The sequence below is a fragment of the Belonocnema kinseyi genome, chromosome 2 (assembly GCF_010883055.1).
Source record: "Belonocnema kinseyi isolate 2016_QV_RU_SX_M_011 chromosome 2, B_treatae_v1, whole genome shotgun sequence".
In the NCBI taxonomy this organism is placed as follows: Eukaryota; Metazoa; Arthropoda; class Insecta; order Hymenoptera; family Cynipidae; genus Belonocnema; species Belonocnema kinseyi.
The window spans coordinates 67,288,972-67,311,704 of record NC_046658.1 but is presented as its reverse complement, the minus strand read 5'-3'; the positions used below and the strand labels follow the sequence as shown (position 1 = coordinate 67,311,704).

Below are 22,733 nucleotides of genomic sequence, written 5' to 3'. Positions count from 1 at the left end.
CCTCCTATTCACGCGCTTGGCAAAGGCGAGCAATTCGGTTTGCGTCAGCGCCGCGCCGCGACGTCGTCCGTATCGTCTCTCTCTTTCGATTGAGGAGTCGTCATCGGGTGCTGTCCGCGTGCGAAGTGTCGGCAAAAACCGCACCGAGGGCCAAAAAAAGGGGTTAAAAACGGAGTGCGTAAAACTGTCCTGGCGAGAGCGAGGGCGGGAGGGAGGGGCGAGAGAGAGTAGATCGATCCTTCCCAATTAGGACCATCGAGAATGGTTCGTGCATTGTGCACCAACTTGGCGATCGGCCTCGCCCTTATGGTCTGCGTCGGACAACCCTGGACCGTTTTGGCCATCGACTTAAGCCGATTTTATGGCCACTACAACGCGAAAAGAACCGGTAAGTTTTGCGGTTTTTTCCAACTCTATCCGACCAAATTGGATCATATCGCTAAGTCCTTCGTGCAGTAAGCTGCATGCCCCATTAATTTTTTAGAGGCATGGGACACTCGTACTTTTAACAACAGCATTGCATTTTTTATCAGAACCAAGACACTTGGAATATAATTATGAATTCGCTTTTTCCCAACTTATTATGTACGAAAATGTCAAATTTTAGACAAAAGAGGATCTAAGTGCTGCACAATAGAGATAAATTTCACAACTACTTAACTACTGAATTGTAAAATTGTACAGACAAAAATGCTTAATTTAAGTGAAAAGTTTGACTTATTTTAAGGGATCGCAACAAGAAGCATATGAAATCTGAAACTAAGAATGGCGTTTAAACATTAAAGTAAGCAAACAAAAAGACTTGCATTCAGGTAGTAGAGACATGCAAGTAAGGCGTTATTTTTACTGAAAAGTTAGTGTAAGACGTATATTTATGCTGAAAGTATGGATCCCCTCACCCTCCGGAACTGTAAGCCGTATAACGTGATACCACATGAATATAAAGATAGTCCTTATACAACCCTTTTGAATTTCTTATAAACATGCATATATGCATATATGAGCAGAAAATGCAGCTTTGACACCTACAAAAAGTAAATACACAGTTCACAAAGATTGTTTCAACTGAGTTTCATTTAAGATACACATACAAATCAGCGAACTTTCGAGAATTTTTGACACTTACGACAAAGAATCATTTTTGATACGCAGAATGGACCGAATATTGTTGATTCTGAACCAGTCTATTCGGATTATTACATTTCCCAAATAGGAAAAGGAACAACCCAAAAATGGATATATTTCTAAAATTGCTAATATTTAAATAGGCTGGAAATTTTTTGCATATCTTACTCATATTCATCATATGATATATTATTTTATACTAAGCCATCTGTAATTAGTTTTGTTGTTTCTTACCTATGTCATAATATGTAGGGGACAGTACAAGGATATGGTGTCTCGCTTCGAATTAAATGTCTTAAAAGTTATGATTGCAATGTCATTTCCATGTGTGTATTTTTTAAGGTGAAGCTTACATTATCAGGAAAATATCTTATTACTCCAAACGGCGTTTTAATTACGTTATTTTGTCACATTTAATTAATTAATGGATGTAGCATTTCACCCAGCGTACCTCATACTCTGGTGTATGGTGACCGTCACATTCCTGCCATTTATTTAAACAATATAAGCATTGTAAAATAAAAATTAGATAATACAATAGGTTTGGAAAGTGTCATGTAGCGAAGAAAAATTACTCCAGACATTTTCAACATTAATAATTTTTTTTTGTAATAATCAAAGTAAGCTATGTGGCAATAAAAGTTATACTGAAATACAAAGGATGTAATACAAAGTCAAAGACTTTCATCGATTTCCGCCAAAACTTTTTTTCATAATTGCTCTTCTAAAGCGTATTTTAAAACAGAAATTGCATGAAATAAATATTTTTCTAAACATAGAAAGTTATTTTATGTAAAAAAAAACTAATATGAAAATTAAAAAATGATGCCATTATTTGTAATTCTCATTATACCTCGTATAGACACCATACTCCATTCTCCCATATAATGTGTTCCTTATAGCCCTGCTTAGCACTAGATACTTAATAAATACATTCTAAATTCTAAAACATTCTTTATAAAAACATTTGAATAAAAAAATTTCTTTCAAGGAATTGGGGTAAAAATTTCCAAATAAGTTTCTTTTCAGCACATGAGTGAAAAATACATAACAAATGTCTTATTTAAGATAATTTCTTGTTAATGCTTTACTCTTAAGATAACTGTACATTAAAATTTAGTTGCTTTCTTAATTCAAGTCAATTCGGGTATTTGTTCGAATATAACAGTACACCAAACTCTCGCTTTCAGTCACCCCGTTCTCAGCCTTCCTAGAACTACTGGCTCAAACAGTTTCTCAGGGGAGCAGGGTGAGCGCGGTTGCGACATTATATATATACACACACACATATATATATATTTACATCGAAACCAAGTCAGGTGGCTTCATTGTTTACGTTTCGACCCCCCGGAAATCAGTCCAAGGTTATTTGAAGGCAACCCCTGACACTGGACTGAAAGCGAGTATTTGGTGTATTTGTTTTTGATCTGTACAAACACATACAGGTACGTAAATGAGCAATGATTTTCTATTTATTATTTAAATCTATGTGTCAACGGATACAAATTTTAAACAGCACAGTTTTGTTTGCACAATATGCTAATAATTTACAGAGTTTTCTGAATTAAATATAACTTTATTTCGTCCCTGACTAAACGTATTTTCTGAAGTATATTTTTAAGAATAATCTATACATTTATTGTGCAATTTGAAATTGTTTAATTTGCATTGGCTTATTTCTTGTACATGCATTTTTAAATTTCAAAATTTTACGATTCTTTTGGTAAAATCATTCGTTTGAACGAACCGTACAATTTAAAACTCTCAGACGTTAATATTGAAAAGACTCTTTCAAAAATTATTTGATTATTTCTCTTCTTTTGAATTTGAACTAATATTGAAGGCTTTCATATTTGGCAGCTTTCAATTTCAATGCCCTTAAAATTGCTCATAAATTTATTCCTTGCTATTCAAATTCTTTTAAAATTGAAGGTTTTAATTATGATGTGCTTTCATTTGTAAAATTGATTCCTCAATTTAATTGATTTTTTTTTAAATCTTCAACTCAATCGTCAAATTTATAGTTGACGCTGAGACGTTCAATAGAGCAATAGCCTAGACGTTAGTTTTGAAATTGTTCAATTTTGAAAATCTGTACGAGTAAAAATGTCTCGAATAATCTTTAAAATGACAAAATTGACATTATTTACATAGATGTCATTTTTTACTCTAAAAATTTGGTATCACTCTTGGATGAAAATTCTCTTCAGAGCTTGAAGCAGTACAATAATTGTCTAGGAAATAATTAATGCTTATCACACAGCCCCCCCCCCCCCCCCCCATGTTCTGCAACCCGAGCTGAACCTTCATATCCATACGTTCATGAGGCCGCTAAATCCGAATCCGGGGTCATTTTGACCCCATCAGGGCAGAATCAGGGTCAGGATCAAGATCAAGGTCAAGTGAAGGTCAAAATGATAGAAAACTATTGAATCGGCGTGAATCACTTCAATAAGACGTTTTTGGGGTCGCTAAACCCAAATCCGAGTTCATTTTTACCCCATCAGGTCGGGATGAAGGTCATCTCAGGGTTATAATTGAAAAACTATGGAATTGGAGAAGACATCTTCTCTTAGACTTTTTTGGGGTCACCGAACCCGAATCTGGGGTTAGTTCGACCCCATAAGTTCGATTCAATGGTTTTTTCTGACTTTGACCCTTACTTGACCTTTACCCTGCCCTAGTGGGGTCAAAATAACCCCGGATTTAGATTGAGCTATACCATAAACGTCTGAGAGTAAAGGTTTTCTTCGATCCAATGGTTTCCTCCAATCCACTGGTTTTCACCCATCCAATGGTTTTCTTCATTTTTACTTTTAATTGACCTTGATCTTCGCCTGATGGGGTCAAATAAACCTCGGATTCTGATTCAGCGATCTCAAAAACGTATAGGTATTGTGGTTTAGCGCGGGTTGTAGAATTTTTTTGGAACTGTGTTATTCACCAAATACTAAAGGGGTTATAAACTTAATTCATGTTCCTTACGCTCAAAGAAACTGTGTCTCAACTTTAGCCCAATATCCTGCTTTAAATTAGTTCAATTTTTTTTCTGTTTTCTTTTCAGACGTTAATAAAGATAAATTTATATTTGTATATTATGTACAATGAATGTAAATTTCTCTGGTTATTCTAAATTAGATGAATTAAGTAAGCGAAACAGTCGCTTTATCGTCATAAATGCATAACGAAAACATAAGCCTGACAATAATATGAAAGTCCTGAACTTAATTATAGTCGAAAATAGTGATAAGCAAGATCAAGAAAGGTACGTTTTATTTCAATGCCTGTAAACACTATATAAATTTAAGTATAATTCGTATAAATAGTCGTAGATGCTTAAAATATGTATTAGGACTTACTTCAACTATTATTTGCAATATAATGAACAAAATATAAATAAATGCAATACTGTTGCAATAAAAAATTATGGAAACATTAAAATGAAAACATTTTTGTGACGAACTACACTCACATCCACGTAGGTTAATATCACATATCTACTTTTTATCGATAAAACATTATACAGTAGAAAGGGTATATAACAAACAATATTTTTTGACGAATTAAACTGGTGAATGGTCTTCTTCGTTGAAAAAATGTGCATGATCGGGTGATACTGACAATATTACCAGTCTAATGAACTGCCATTTCCTTATTTATTTTCTTCATGGCAAATATTTGACATTTTTATTTCGAGAAATGCCAGATTTTAAAACCAATAATTTTTCCGTGTATGAGTTATTCTCCATCAAAATATTAATTTTTCTCTTCTTAATACCTATAACTAATTAAATTTTAACATATTATTACAGATTTAAAGCTAGATTCCCGTATAGAAATTTGAATGGGGAACTAGTCTGGTTCTCGATCATTCGACCCCACTTAAAATCGGGGGCTAGTCGGGTCATCTGACTAGCCCCCGACTAGTAGCTTCACGGTAGATTAGTCGGGGGCTAGTCAGGTGACCCGACTTATCCTATTTGGGACCTGGTAGGGTATTAGTAAGGGTCATATGATAATACATCCGCGTGGAATATTAAACAAACTCCCCAAAATTTGTAAAACATCCCCTAAAAGTTTGTCAAAATACTTATTATTTACGGAAATCTCCATAAACTTTTTTGAAATATTTAAAAGTGTTCACAATTTACCCAAGATTTAATGGGGAACATATCCTACGCTTAAAAATGCATAAATTTATGTAACTGAAGTTCCCCAAAATTTGTGGAATATTAAATTTAAAAAAAAAAACTTCAACTGGAACGCAACAATGGAAGAGCTTCGCTCTGAAGGAACCGCCATGTTGATCACGGTAGTCTCTGCTCCAGGTAAATATTCTTCGTTACGTGTGAACTGCTGTCTTAAACACTCGACGCGTCATTTCTGTTGCGCGAGAGGCGGCAAGTCGCGCCCTTGCGGATTTTCTTTAAAGCTACCAGTCCAGAACCGCAAGACTCAAATAAAGGTGGTAGCGAATTCTGAACTATACCGTGCTTAATAGTTTACTACTAGGATACTGCTCTTCACTGATTAATCAAAAACTTTTTCTCTTTCCAATTTCAACTATATAAAGGATTAGACTTTATTTACATATGGCAAACCTTTCAGATCGATTTAAAAATAAGCATCTGTACAAATTTAGAGTCTTATGACTTTCGGCTGACTCTTCACCTATATCTATATGTATTTTTTCCAATATGGATTTTCTTAAAATTCCATACAAAGGCATTTATAACTGTTCCTAGAAATTTGCATTTTTTAAAAAAATACTACAAAAAAATAGATTACGTCTTTTTGAAGATTTTGTCGTTGTTTTTATAAAAAGTTGATTTTCGTACAAAATTATGAACTTAATAATTATTTAAGTATATTTGAGATGAATTTAACATTAATAAATCTTTTCTCCAAAAAACGGTGTAAAATTATTGTTAAATATATTCTTAATGTTTTAGAATTAAAAAATCATTACGCTTTTTTAGATATTACCTCATTTGATAAAACTTCGCCGAAAACTCAAGCATAAGAATAACCCGACCAGAGCCTGAAGATTACCCGCACGGAAATTAGTGAACAAAAAGCCCCGACTAGCCCTTGACCAACCACTGACCAGGACCCGACTGAAATTTTGACAACAAAAAGCCCAACTAGTCCCCCATTAGTCCCCGACTGGGTACTTTATCAAAATTAATAACCCGACTAGCCCCCGATTAGTGCCCGACTTGTAATAGGGCCAAATGGGGTTATTTCCACGCGGGTTTTAATCCAATTTTCTTTTTAAAACTAGGCGCTAAGCCTATTTTTGTTTGTACAAGAAGACCCTCTGTTTTAAAAAAAATTCTGTGCATTACATTTTTAAAGCAATATATTTTTGGACAGTTTCTCAAATTTTTGTCAAAGGTATTCTTATTTTTATACTGTTATGTGTTTTTAAACCAGAAAGGTAACTGATAAGCATTAATATACACGAAGAAAGAATGAGACCATGTAAATGAACTTGCATGCAAGAGTTTTTATTAATCTTATGAAAGTTGTATCTAAATTTTAAGCATTTGTTGTTTTCCCGATAATTATAAAATATATATACGACTCACCTATAAGGTTAACGAAAAAACTAGTACAGATGATTATGATTATTTATATTCTTATATGAGTTCATAACCTCGTCCTGCTAACATTAAAAGTGAAAATGATGATGGATTAACAAGAAGAGGTATCTTATAAAAAAAAAACAAATTGCAAGTTTTTTACGTTAATCTTTCTTTTTTTTTTACAAAAAAGAATAATTATTTTTTCTTATTAATAAAGGGAAGAGGGCAGACGAGTTGTATTTTGTTCCGATTCGTACGTAATTAAAGCTCATGCTCATTAGTATATTTTTTTCCGGAGCGGCAATAAGCTCTTTTTAATAAGGTTCTAGAAAGAAAGCTTTTTTTATTATTGCATGTTCAATGATAAGCTTTTTTTCTGTTTGTATTTTTATCATTTATCGCAGGGAGAATCATAATTTTATTTAAATTACTTATTTTGTAAATTTTTTAATACCGCACCACGTCGGTGAAAGATTCTTTCATACAATTTATGTGAAATACTCGAATTTTTAAAGGCGCTCCTAAAGCTAATAGAGAAAAAACGCCACGCAGCAAAAAATTGTGCTAAAGTAGTAAATATTACTCAATTTTCGGCAGATTACAGAATTTTTTGTAATTTTTCGAATTCGAAGATATTTTTTATAACATTTACTGGTTCACAATTACTACGTATTTTTACATTCGCATTCACTTTTACCTTCACCTGTAAATTTTCTGAAATTCGCGCGACTAAAGATTTTTTAGAGGACCAGGTGTTGGTTTCTGTTTTTGATTCGCATGTTTTCAAATGAAACGTTTTTACTAGGATATTCATTTGTCCAAGCCGTAGGAGGCTCTTTTAGCCAATTTTGAGAAAAATGGCTTTAAATAATATTTGTTAGCACTTCATATGGATTCTATACAAAAATTCGATAACCCTTGTAGTTTATCGGTAAAGTTCTAGACTGATAGGCGCAAGATTGTGAGTTGAAATCTGAGATATCTACAGCCTTTACTGACAGTTCGCAATTCTGAAATGTTTCATAATTTTGTTTAACAAAAAATTCCCTCTTTCAATTTTTTCTCGTTTGCAGAAACGTTCTGATCATTTAAATGATTTATTGCGAAATGACTTATAGTGCTCACATTATTAAACAAAAATTGGAATGTATAGTGTATACAAAATATAGGAGTTTTTTTGTTGGAAAAAAAGAATTAAATATTTATTATTTGCGATTTCTTAATTACCCATGTAATTAATGTAAATGAATAGGATTCTAAATAAATAAGGAACCATTTTTAAAAAAATTATAAAAGAATGAGGGGGCGAAACTGGAACTCGCAACCTTCATCTACGAAGGCCGTTAAAACATTATTTTCTTACAATCCGTACGAATTGCTTGGTAATTTTTGAAGTCATTTTTCTCGAAATTGACTGAAAAAAGCGTCATACAGCTGGGGCAAATATATCTCCAAGTAATAATCTTCCATGAAAAAAATACGAATCAAAGTAAAAAGAACCACGTTTGACCCTCCCCTTGTCCGTAAACTTATTTTACGAGTTAAACGTCAGCAATGATCCTTAAAATATTTAAATTCTGAATTTCGTAAATTTGTAAAATTTCTTAAATTTTTGTAAATTTTGTAGAAAATCCAGTATGCTTTGGAAAAATGTATTGAAAGTAGTCTAAAAAGAAAATATACAAAAAATCCCTATTTTCACTATAAATTCTTTAAATTGCTGACTAATTATTCTCATTATTGTCTTGCCGCTTGGGCAAATAAATCTTCTAATAATAACCTTTCATTAATAAATACGAATAAAAAAAACTATAATATAATTTTTGTATGCAAAATTAATAAATATTTACTGTGGCATATTTCTTCGTAAATTATACATCTGACTTTATTACTTAGTTTCCAGTATGTAAATATGATAGTTATTATAATACATATCCAATATTCATGTTGAACCGAGTTTTAAACTTCATTTGGTAGAGTTACCTCTATACAAATGAGAAGATAAATCTAATTATTATTAATATTAAATTATGTATTCATGATGCGCACAATATGCCATTAAATTCGTCAAGTCTTTGGAGCATTATCAATTATTGAACAATATGATTGAACAATATGACCTATGTTTTTGAATAGTCTATACTCATCAGATAATGTATATTCATATGCAGTGCTTTAAAGTGAATTTTAAGCGATTTTCACGCTTCACTAGAAGGGACGAATCTAATAGAAATCTGTTGTTCATCTCACTATTCAGACCTTCAGAAGTCACTTTAAATATTCATAGAATATTTTAATTTAAATTAACATTCTAAAGTTTGATTATTTATTGTAGATAAATATTATTTATTAATAAATAGATAAGATTTTGCATAACTTAAGAAAAACTGTACTATTTCAACTTTTAAGGTAAGAAAAGAAAAATCTCCATTGGTAATGACAAAAATTTAGTCTGACTAAAGCGTTCCTTGCTGTACTTATTCTACAGAAGATAAAAAACTCTCCTACATAAAACTTAAGTACCTTGTTTCTTTTTACTGTGAATTCAAGAATTTTTGATGCAAGATTGTTCTGAATAATCCTGACATGCTAGTTGCCATATAAAGTTCTACAAATATACTTTTTACAGTATTTAAAATGTAAAAAACTGTTCTTATTCTCGGAAATCAAATCTTGCAAGTTTACCTCGAAATCAAACAAAATGTTATTTCATGTCTAGACAAATTTATGATGAATTAAAGTCTATATAATTTAGTACAATAATAATACAGATATATTTTTTCTTTTTTTTTATAGAAGTAGATTCAATTCTGAAATTCAATGCCTATAATGGACTTTATCACGCAATATATAGATATTCTGCTGAGTTATTAATAATTGCCGTGCTATCCATATATTTTTATCCGACTTCTTATTTTTACTCTAAAGAAGAAATTTTGCTGAAAGTTTGGGAAATGACAGAAAATCTATCAGCGCATGTCGGTCAGACCCAATGAAGGCTATATTTTATTTAAATAGTGCCAACTCCTTAATTTTTAACTTCTAATGTATTTGAGAACAGGTCTTTAGGACCCTGAATCGTTATTAAACAGGGCAATAAAGCTTTATTTTCAATTTCAATATAAATTAAAGAGATGAAATTGAATTGTTGTGCAAAATACAAACTTCAATATTCCAGATTGACGTGCTGATATATTTTTAATGATCTATACCAAAATTTCAGGGTGCTAGTTATTTTGCCCTAACTTTATTGGGGCGCTGAACGGGAAATCTCGAAAGGACCCGGCAAGAACGTCACGCTTTGTAGAAAAGGCACCAGCCTAGACTCTATGAGCAGATTCGAGCGAGGGTGCCTTTCTGTTGCCCGACTAAACAGTAAGATCCTTTCTAGATCCTTGCTTTATTTTCATATTAATTCCTAATTTGTTTGTAGGTAATGTGGTGACGTGTTATGGTTTACGAGATTTCGTAATAATTGCCATTAAAGTTTTTCCCAAGTTTCTGAAGTGTGATTCTATGGTTGCAATAGTAAAAAAGTTTAACTAGCACATTGCCATAATCTATTATTACGAGAATTTTTTTATTCACCGAAGGAAAATATTAATCCAAAAATACATTTTCTTTGCAAAATTAAAATCTAAACACTTTAACACCTTTCTGTAGCCTCTGTTAAACACGCTGCCGTTTTCTCGTATTTTTATTAAAATTAAACTCTTAAATATACTTCGCACGTTATTTCAAAACTAAATTAATTGTTGACTTTGACTAGAGAAGACTTATTACTTATAACTAAAGAGATACGCAGTTTATTAAAATTTCCGCAAGCACCGAGAATCGAACGCACGCACCGCATGCTTATGTATCGAACGCGCAATCCCCATAGCTACGATGTCACTCTGAGTACAATATCATAAATACTTGACGGCATTCATTCGATATTTTCGAACTTACGAAAAAAGGTTCTTGAAACTCGATTTGTTAAATATGATTTCTGAACGCCCTTAGATGATGTGAAGTTAAATCAATATTTAAGGAAAATTCTTTTCAAATTTTAAAGTCACCAAATGTTTTAAATTTTATCAGAAAAAATGAAAATTTTAAAAGCTGGAGTGTCGATAATATTTTTAATTTTTTCTTTTTTAAAATTAAGTATAATTAAACATAATAAGATTAAATTATTTTTTGGACTCACAGCCATATTACCCGTTTTACCTGTCGAGGGCTTTACAAGTTCCCCTCGAGAAAATAATGAATTGATAGAAATGTCTATTGGCATGGACACAGTACTGCTTGTTTACCCGTCAGGGTTTGAATTCACTGTATAAATAAAGACTCCTATGATTATAATTTATTAAAAATTCCATTTTTATCTTGATATTGACAAGTTTAGGTAAATACCTTTCGTATTTAAGTAGTGCCTGTATAAATTTTAAGTTAGGACCTCTCTAAACTTCCCTGTAATTGTCTAGAAAACAAATAGAGGTAACCCTACTAACCCCTGACAAGAGCCTGCATAAAATTTTCTAGTCAAGTTACCCTTTCTAACACCCGACCAGTTCCCTGTTTAAAGTAGGGAATATAAGGGCATTTTCTACACGGGATATCTTCATTAATTGAAAATAAGCAGGTGGATAAAAGTACATGGGAAACATGGCAATTTATTACGGCATAGAATACCATTTGCCTTTTACTCCCCTCTGACAGTTTTTCGCGAAAAATGTTACATTAGAAAGTAAGACTACATCTCAGTTTCGAAACTTATGGAAACATTTAATTATCATATTTTATGTATTTTGAATTATTATTAGTAGGATTTAATGCGAATATGTGAATACTATTCCCATTTTAATTGATTATATGTCGATTTTTTCACCAAATCTCATATTTTATAATTAAAGTGATACATTGTTTTTGAAAGGATAATAAATCGTTTTCCCAATAATAAATCTTCTGTAAGACCAAAAATAGACCGAATATTGAACTGCAGACAATGAAAAGCATCATTTTTATTTTATTGGTTTCAATTTAGATCAAAGTGTACAATATTAACTATTGAAAATTTACCAACATTAAATTTATTAATTAAATCTGACTAAAAAATCGGACAGTCCCGATATTTTTTTTATTATTATTCCTGAAAATATAAAAATAAATTCGTACGACCTTATCTTTTGATTGAAATTAAACGGATGTTGATGGGTGTAATTAATAATTATGTTACAGGAGAGCCTTGCCATCCGTACGAACCATTCAGGTGTCCAGGCGATGGTGTTTGTATTTCGATACAATACTTATGTGACGGTGCCCCTGATTGTCAAGATGGATATGACGAGGATTCGCGATTATGTACAGCAGGTTTGTATTAACTTGTCGCATTACTTATAATTTTTAATTTGGAGTTTTTTTCTTTTATGAAACATACCTGCGAATATTTTGCAAAACTCATAATATTTAAATTCTGGAGACCGTTTCTCTATCTTGATTTAGTTTTTATGTTTATGTCTACATTATTGTGCTGGAGCGGCTTCTACTCTTTTACGTACTTTGATAATCCAAGCACGCACTCTTCTATATCTTGTTACATTACTTAGATTAGTTTTGAGTCATGGCTGTATTCAAAGTCCGATTTTCGTGGCTTGAGAAGATAAACTCATTTTATTGTTCTTATTTAATTATAAAAGTAGAACTGGAAGATAATTGGGAGGAGTGGGAATTAGGGTGGTCAATTTTATTTGTTTCCCGGAAAAAGAAATCTGTTATTTATTTTTTTGCAACGTTAACCCGTGCCTCCGGACCTTTAAAAAATTAACATTGGATTTTAAATTAAAAGAGCTCAATTTTCGAAAAAATCGAAAAAAGAAGTACATATTATAAAATTTTGGTGAATTAAAGTAAAGAATTTTCCAGGAACAATTTTCACTTCATAACTTCCAATTTCAATAATTCGACAAGTGACGAGTTTTCAAGTATTTTTTAAATTATTTAAAATTTTGCAAACAGTTATTATTGATTAAGCAATTTTTTTCCTCTTGTAAATCGTAAAAAGTAATTATCTTTCGTAAGATATAATCAGTTTGATTAATGTCAAGAGTGGTACTTCTTGTTTAACATATTTTGTAATTATCTAAACAATTTTTCTCCTCTATATCAAAAAAAGTTATTATAATAACAGTTTTTATTTATTCAAAGAATGTTTTCCCTTTAAATAGTAAAAAGCAATTTTTCTGGAATTAATGACAAAAGCAACGAATGCGAAAAGTAATCTTTTTTTCTTTAAGACATTTATGAATTCTTGAAACGATTTTGAATCATTTAATTGCGCCTTTTCACAGGAAAGGTGGAGAAAAGTCTAGTTTTCTTTAATCTTTTACACTATAACGCTTATTACCCAGTATTTCCTTATCTTAAAACGCGTACCATATATTTTTAAAATACATAATTACCCAATATGTTAAAAAAGAAGTATGCCCTACTTCTAACATATATGAAATTTGCAACAAATTAGACATTAAAATGCATTTAATAAGCCACCGTTTGACTGCTGAGGCTGCGAATGAAAGAACCATTTTAAATTAACTTTTTTTAACCCATTTATTCCAAATCAAAATTCAACGTTTGCTTTTTATAGCATTTTCGGGAATACATTCGAAAAGTTGCTATAAGACTGTAGGGATTCCTTCAATAAAATCTTGCAATCGAACTCTAATCGCAGGTTAATAGAAGTTAAGTTATTAATTTTTTTTAGAAAACTAATGAGCCCATGGAAATGGGCTCATTAGTGGCTCCATTTCGTGGAAATGGCATTTCCACGAAATGGAAATTTCGTGGAAATTTTTGCCACAGTGGTAGGAACTGATATGTTCGGCCGCCGCAATCAGAAACATTCTATTTGACTTCGGACAAAAGTATTCCATACAAAAGTTTTAGATATCTTTTTTAAGTAAATTTATTTTTAATTTCCTGTCAAAAATATTGTTGATTGACAATAATATAGGACATTTTTTATAACAAAAATGTAATCATTCAATTTTTCTTTTAAATTTCGATCTAAAAGGAAAGGTGCAATTAAAAGAAATATCTATTTTGATCACAACCATTATTTTAGTGTAGAAAATTTTTGTCTCAAATTAATATTTTCGAGATTTTTCAAAAAAATCCCGAGGTAAAAATCTTTTTAAACCTTTTCATTTAAATGCTGTAAAGATACCTAGGCCATGTTTTAATTAAATATTATTGATGAACATATTTGTAAGCATACACATAGTTTTTAAGAATCAATAAATCATTTTATAAAGGCCTTAAAATTTGCAGTTCAATTTCAAGCACTTGAGTTATTTTTATTTAGTTCGCTGTAGCAGCCTAGGTGAAAAAGTGATATAATATAATTTATATAAAGTGGATTAAACATTGATATTTTTCATTTGTTTTACATAGAAAAGTTCATAAAACAAATGAAAAATATCATTGTCTGATCCACTATACATATAAATTATATATAACTTTTTCACCTGGGAGATTAAAATTTTTTAAGTTTTTTTTTTATTTCGGAGTCGTTAATATTTTAACTTCAATGTTGGGAGCTAAAATTTAAGATTTATTTGTCTATTCTTCTCTTGTTGTAAAATCGGCAATTTTAGTTATTTCTAAATAAAAAATTTTAATTGAAGTGAATTTCCAATTTAAATATTTCAATATCAAACATTTTGGACAATTGGTTTTTATATTAATATATCATCTCTTATCACTAGATTGCTTATAAAGACTGGTATAATTATACGTAATGTTTCAGCTAAAAGACCACCTGTGGAGGAAACAGCGAGCTTCTTACAATCTCTTATATCGAGTCACGGACCTAATTACCTCGAAAAATTATTTGGCAGCAAGGCAAGAGATTCTCTTCAACCTCTAGGAGGGGTGAACAAAGTTGCGATTGCCCTGTCAGGTAGGTCGTTACGTTTTATCAGTTGCTGAAACTTCTCTTTAGAAAGACAGTATTCATAAATTAGAAATCTAATTGGCCACTTTAAACTTACCGCGTTCAACATAGTTGAAAGCAAATGAACCACGAACCTTTTTCTTGCCTCTTCAATTTATTATTCAATTATTCTTAAGAGAACTTCCGAAATACTTTCGTTTGTGTTTTCTGTGTGGAAAAATTGAACGTTAATTTTTATTTCGTCGGAGGTATTATTTTAAATTTTATTTTATCCTTATTTTTTTAATTTTCCTGTGTTCTTATTATTTTAAACAAAACTGATTATTGTTTTGCGCTTTGGGTGGCTTGATATTAGGCGATTTTGATTTAAAAATAGCGGAAATTGATTGACCAATTATTAAAACGTTGTATCTCAAATGTAATATAATATTATTGTTAATATTTAATATTGAATTTAGACTAATTAAAATTAAGGTCCTATGTGCCTAATGATAAATAAAATAAAAAACGTTAAATTTTGTTAAATTTGATATGTTAATTGCCTTTATGAGATAACATTTTGAATAAAACTTTTAAACCCGTATTTTTCAAGGTGCACAAAACTCCGGCTTTCCAGAGGTACAATTTTGAAAGATTTTTGTTCAAAATGTTGAAAAAATCGTACAATTCGAAAGTTAAGAAATAAGAAACAGATGTATTGAAAATCAATTAATTAAGAAGTTCGAAAATATTTTTGAAGAAAATGTGAAGAAATAATGGCATTAGCGGACAATGGAGAGAAAATAGTGGCATTAGTAGCATTTTTTAAATAAATTATTATAGAAAATTTCGTAATTGGAATTGAAAATTAGGTCACTGTTAACTGTGTTCTGTTACATCCCAGGTGAAAAAATTATATATAGTTTATGTCGATGGTCCGTAAGAAAACTAGCACCGTGCTAGCGTAGCACTGTAAAAGGGTTGGACAGATGTTTGGGTGTTTAATTTACGAGTTGTTTATCTGTAAATTAATGTAATCTAAATTTTGTAGGAAAAAAAATATATCTTCAAGATGTATGTCCGAGACTAAATTTAACATAAAATTTAATTTTGCTGCAACAAAAAGCCCAAATAATACTATGGCTTTTTAAAATAAAAGGCTTTTAATGTTTTCTTATTCAAATAGAATACTCGTCAAAGTGACAAATGTTTTAAATAGCGTAAGGACTGTTATTTGAAATTATTGGTATTGATAATAGACTTTGACAATACTTTATTACATGAATTTGAATTAATTAATTTTATAAGCGACAGCGAGTCCTGCTACTCTTCATCAGCGCTTGACTTGTCGTGCTACCTTTCGTCAGGTTTTTGCGAGTGGCATTACGCTTCACCAGTGCTTTGCGAGTGGTGTTAGTTTTCGCCAGCGCTCTACGGGACGTGCTTTTCTTCGTGAGCACTAAATAAACTGTTTACGAACGGTGCTACTTTTCGTTGGTGTTTTGAGAGTCGTGTTCTTCGCGAGCACCCGCGAGTAGTGCTTAGCTTCGCGAGTGCTCGAAGAGTGGTGCTACTCCTCAAGGTATTTTGAACCGTGCTTACACTTCACTAGTAGCGTCGAACGGTGTTTGTGTTCGTCAAACGCTGAACGGTGCTAGTCTTCGTGCGGATCATCGATATATAGTGCACAGGACAATGATATTTGTAATTTGCACGAAAAAAATTTGTATGTAAAAGTCACAAACTAGTGGTTAGATCTGGGATACAAGAAAAATTCATCTTATATTAATGGGTTTTCGTAAATATTATGCAAACTTCGAGAAACAATTGACAAACTCGATATGAAAAATCAAAAATCGTTCATCACTTTTGTTTTCTGAAATAATTACAAAAATTTTCGAATGATTAAGAATATATTTATGTATATATTTGAAAAGCGAATTTATAAATTATAAATATTTAATCCCACAAATAAAAATTTTCTTATATTAAAGCCTGAAATTTTCAGGAACTGTTGGTAAAAAAGATTGAGATTTTTCCATATATTTCACATAAAAATAAGACTCAATATTTTATTTTTTTCTTCGTACTCGAGAGCTACCTACAGGTTCGTGGTTTTTTAACGCACGGCCAGCAGCCTGGCGGTCTCTCAGCTGCGTGAGTAAAAGTGAGGTAGTGGAACCCCCCACTAGCAAGTAGGTAGACGGAGATCAAGTGGCATCGATCATAAAGACCTAATAAAAGCTAGTAAAGAGTGTTTCTGGCAGTAGAATAGATTTTCTTTTGTTTCTTAATTTGCTTAAACTATAGAAAATTTTATGAACATTGGAAAATCCTCTGCCTGAAAAATAGTATAACTTATATTATTGTATGTACTGCTTCCAAATAATAAATTACAAAACACCTTTCTGCGATAACGACGAATAACGAAAAATCTTATTTGCAGAATCTCAAACGATTGAGGATTTTGGGGCAGCATTGCACCTGATGCGATCGGATTTGGAGCACTTGCGTTCAGTCTTCATGGCAGTGGAAAATGGCGACCTGGGAATGTTAAAATCCCTCGGGATCAAGGATTCGGAGCTGGGTGATGTCAAATTTTTCTTAGAGAAACTTGTCAACACCGGCTTCCTCGACTAGATTTTGTAATCTTCTTGTCAACGCATCTGCCTCCTCCAATGCTTGAAAAATCTCAGCATTACGAGCCACTTTTGCCCCTTTAAATCCTCTAAATCTCTTCCTCGACAATCCTTTTCCACCAATCACCGAAAATAACAAAGGATTCTATGTTACTAGGAACAAGGCTTTTTCATCTCAAAAGTGGCTTGGTTAATTTTAGGAGGGCAGAATCGATACAGAATGATCAAAATGCACCTTCGCTATTCGATCAATATCTTCGATCATCAAAAGATCATCAAGATCAAAGATAAAAGATCATTTCTTAAAGGACACGATTCTCCAATTTTCGCATGCAGATAGGCATTTTTTGAGAAGAGGGACTTGGGGCTAAAATTAGTATAAATATTAATTTAGTAGTGCGCAAGGCCTAAGACGATTGTGGAAAAAAATAAAATTACCATCGCAATAACAAAAAAAGAGAAAAAACTATTGAATCTCATGATGATAATGCACATAATTTAATTTTTACCTCTTAGGTGACAACTCAATTTTAAATTGTTGATCCCTTCGGTTAGAGTAATTTGCGACAATCCAATGCGGAAAACGAGAGACACTAGAGAAAATGCGCTCCTAAATAATTCAGAATTTATCAATGACCATCCTGAATACTCTTCCAATATAAGATGTCTTCTGAAAATTCTTGGATTAAATCTACAGGAGTTTTATTATCGCTAATAAATATCCTATATATTTATCCCCTAGGAGAGACTTTTATAGACGTTTTGCGCTATTAAGGTTATAGTGCCAATTCTCGTTTCCGCTCGCTATAATACGAATTTTAATTCCAAACGTCAATTCTAAACGAGCTTACTACTTGATTAAAATACTGATTAGATTTTGTAAAAGATTTAAAACTACTTTTATTTCATTGACTTTTCAATTGATTAAGTTAGGCTCTTGAGAAAAGAATTTGATTCTTTAAGAAAAAAGAGCTTTGATGCACGCTTTAATCTCGACAATCACTGTAAATTGCTATCATTGAGTTTTAACTCTCCCTTCGATATTTAATATTTATCGATTCACGGACTTGTCGCCTAGCCAATAAAATCGTCGATTCAACGATCTAGGGTCAAGAGACCAAGGATTGCAGGTAGCGACCTTATTATAACCAGTCCACCCAATGAAGACATATCATAGTTCTATATTGCAAAGGCCTGATGCGCGACTGTATTGGAAGCCTCGATTATAAATATCGTACATATTAAAAAACGTATCTCGATGTATAATAAATACATATTACTAATATTATTATACGAAGTAAGGAAAATCCTACTTGATTCTAGAATACACCCACAAGATTACTCCTTTTCATTTCACCAAGAGAAATAATTATATCCCTTTAATTTTATAAATTGCTAAAAGGAAAAAAGTAATTTCAATATTCCTTAACAGAATTGAATTCGTTTAAACTTTTACTGGACTGGGAAGTAAAGTTGAAACTACTTTCCAAAAAATGTCCACGCCTGGTCAAAAAAACCCTCATTACATTTTGAGAGGTCATGAATTTAAGTGAAGTTTACAATGAAAAAGGAATTTTGAATGAGTGAATTCTTGAGGGTTTTTGTAAGAATATTTCATAATCAAGTGTAGTCTTTGTTGAGCCTGACCGAAAAGGTACATTTATCAGAGGGTAGAAGATATTTTGGTATAAAATAAAAAAGGCTTTCGTAAGCCCTTATTATATAATCAGAAGAGAGATTATTGAAATTATCAGCATTGAGAATCTAGCGAATATAGGGACTCCGAAAATATGGTATTTTGTGTAACTATTTACAACCATGTATCACGAATCATAGTGAAGAGTTAAAAGTACGTTCTTAGCGATATTTTGTGTAGGAGAGATTATACAGCACTTTTGAACATGAATTTCCAGATATCGAAAATTAATATCTAAAAGTGCTTGTATGTATCTTTCATGTTCTATAGGCTCACCGAATTCTCTTATTGAAATTGTAACCTATTCGTTTAAAATTAATTTTTCTCTTTATTTTATTTTGCAAATCTGCAGAGATCACATTGATGGCGTCCACGATCCAAAATAGGGCCTGGTTCGTAAAAACGATAAACATGTGGATATAGATTCGAAATATTTAGAGACTTTTAAACTATCTAAAAATGATGGACAATTATTTCAAAGAAGTGCTGAGAATAGAATTATAAAGTAGATATCGAATCTGTTTTCGCAAGTTTATGGAATGCTGCAATGTGAACCGCTGTCAGAACAATTACATGGAGTCCATCACTGCGGACATTGAATTTTGGAAGTTTCCCCTCGAGAGCGTACATTGTGCAGAATACATTCACAATTGTGAGATTCTGTACGTTAATAAGTGGATGTAACAATTTATAAAAGAAAATTATAAGAATTATTGTTAATCTTTTCTATTGAATCGAAACATTTTGATGCTTATACCATTTAAGGTGGCGTTCTGATATTATATCCGATTGAATTAATTGTATGATAATTTGTATCGATCTTGTATTAGAGATAGGCATTAGAATATAAGAAGAAATGCTTACATGGCAAATTGTTGGTAAATTGCGTTTGTGAGGCCACTATATGCGCAGCGTACTTACAAGTACTTATCTTCGTGACATATCAATACATATCAATTGAACATAGGTCATAAGAAAACTTATGGATGAGGCTTCCTTAAATATTTGACTCCTTTTTATTTTTTTATCTTTCCAGAACGTTAAGAATATTTTTGTCATGACATTTATTATGAGATTGATCTCAATTTTCTACATCAATACTAATTTGTATAAAACCAAGAAGCTGCGTAACATGATTTATCAAATTTGAAATCCAAAACGAATTTCCCTGCTTTGCATTGAATTTTATTTTTCTTTAAATTATAATGCTTGAACATTTAATACAAACAAAATGAATACATTTTTTTATCTATAAATGTAGGAAGGAAGTTTAGTTTGGATCAATATTCTATAGCACTGTTTTTAAATTAATTCTGAATATTCGTAATTGACAATTAGTGTAACAAGATGAAGCTTATTGTTAGGGTAATTGCATCTAAAGTTTCGTAGTACATCGTGTGACACATTTTTCAGTTTCGTGCACAAGAAAAAACAATTAATACCATTTTAACAGACTCTCTATGTGTGATAACTGTACATATCATTCGAATAAGATGACTTTGTGATTAAGCGATTAGTTTAAGTATTACGCATTCTACAATCCAGTTATATATTAATGTGTGTGTCTTATTGCGTGGATTATACGTACACGGTTGAGTGTTATTGTGGGTATAATACACATTTTCTCTTTCTAAATTGAAATCAGTCAAACTTTACTAATTAAATGCTGAATCAACAGACCTTTTTACAGAAATATCAGTAATTAAGGTTAGAAATGTTTTTCTGATTCAAGTTTAGTGAGCAACACTAACTACAAATAATGAGTAGGTTGAAGACTACGAATTATTTACACACACACTATAAATGCACAGAGAGATTACGTTTTTGATCATAATCAAAAAGAACCCATGCCTCTGATTTTCAATTTATTAATTAAAGATTCTGCTTAATTTTTTGAAAGAAAAGGGGTAAGATATTTTTAATTTTAATGAAGATATTTATTTTTTAGTATAATTTCTTCAGATTACTTATTTTGCTCGAGGGTCCCTATTTCTCAAGAGAGAAATAGAGTGTTTTCGTTGAATCATTTAAGTGGATGAATACGAAAAAAACAAACAATTCTTTTTAGGTAGAAAATCAATCGTGTTGAATGATTGTAAGATAATCTATGATAATCCACCGTCAATATTTTCACAATACAAAAAACGATGCACACATGCGTCTAGGAATTTCTAGAAAAGGTCAGATATTATTATTTTCTAATACAAAATTTGTGTTGGTTAACAATTATAAATTAAAGAATCGAAAATTATTTCTATATTTTTGGTTGAAACTATTCGTTTAGTAAAAACTGAATAGGTATTCAGCGAGGTATGCAAAGATAATATTCGTTGAGAAGTTAATTATAAGTTGTGAGCGCGATTAAAACTAATTTTTTGCTCATAGATATTTACGACCTAAGAACTTAAAAAGGGACAAAATGTTATATGTTACACTTGAAGTATTTGAGGAGAAAAGACCCTTTTATCAATTTTATGTGACCTGGTAATTACGGACTGGCTGAAACCACCAGTAACTACTGTGCCACTTACAGGAACTAATCGATACGTTTTATAACCTAATTTCTAAATTTTCATTAATCTACTTTTTTTAATTCCTAAACGCTTCGCTGCAACATCGCGCAGTACAAAAAATGAAATGAATGGAATTGTTATTGTTTCTCCTCTAAGTGAATTTATATCTGACAAAATAAAAGGGGTTGGTGTTTAAATTTTAGAAATTCAGAACCAGTGAATGAATCTTTACATTTATTCATCCGCATTTGATTATATGAATTTATTCTAATAGTAAAATAATTATCCTGACTGGAGAAATTTTCTTTGCACCAAAGAAGTTATTTATATGTATAATTATTTTAAACAATATTTCAATATCGAGAATGTTGAGTTTAGATATATTTTTATTACTGTACATGTATAGTCTGATAAAAGCGGTTCTTCAAATAATTACTTTCTATTGTTAACTATGTATTACAGAATTATAATCTACAATACATCTTTAGCCATTTATGTAAAATTGACTTTTTTTTAAATACAACTGCTAAAAAAATTCTATCATGCTGTATTGATTTCGTTCTTGCCACAGATGCAAAATTTACCAATAGAAAGAAGAAACGTGATTGGAAATTTTGAAGGGCTCTACTTATAGTGTATCTATTCCTGGCGTTTAAAGGACATTCAAATACAATATGCATGTAACTTACATATAAATTACAGAGTTCAAAATTTCCAGTATTGTCCAAATTAAACAAAGTAAGAATGCTCTAAGAATACAGTCAAGTTTAAAAATACTTCATGTTTAACTTGATTTATAAAATTGTGGAAAAAGACCCACATACTGATTATTTCAACAAATTTTGCAAGAGAAACTAATGCATAAATATTTTAAAAATGTCGCAATCTTTATTCAAATTTAAGTTACAAAGGCTTATATTTCTCTATTTACTGAGAGGTTCTTTACAATTCTGTGCATCACATATTTAATAACTGTTATTTAGAAAATTGTTTATTTAAAAAAATACTAAACAGAAATAATTATATGTATTATTTCTAAATAAAATAAATTCTACAAAAACGTGATGAATCAAATTTTAAAGAACCTTTCAATAAATAGAAGGAGCTTATGTAAATCAAAATTGAATGGAAATGACTTGTGCCTAAAGCGGATGAAAAAAAACCCAAACATGCAAATATTTAAATAAAATAAAATGTGTTGCTCTAATCAATGGGTTTCTCCTCCTCAATTTTATCAATCAAATTAAAAGTAAAGTA

At 31.1% G+C, this 22,733-nt stretch overlaps 1 protein-coding gene across 1 annotated transcript; it reads left to right on the top strand.

The window, feature by feature from the left end:
* The first annotated feature begins 237 nt into the window (after positions 1 to 237).
* Positions 238 to 22,012, top strand: LOC117167531 (prohormone-4). Its single transcript, XM_033352535.1, has 4 exons — positions 238 to 388; positions 11,937 to 12,068; positions 14,503 to 14,655; positions 17,075 to 22,012. The coding sequence occupies exons 1-4, from the start codon at positions 262 to 264 to the stop codon at positions 17,266 to 17,268; spliced, it is 606 nt and encodes a 201-aa protein (XP_033208426.1). The 5' UTR covers positions 238 to 261; the 3' UTR covers positions 17,269 to 22,012.
* Positions 22,013 to 22,733: the final 721 nt, after the last annotated feature.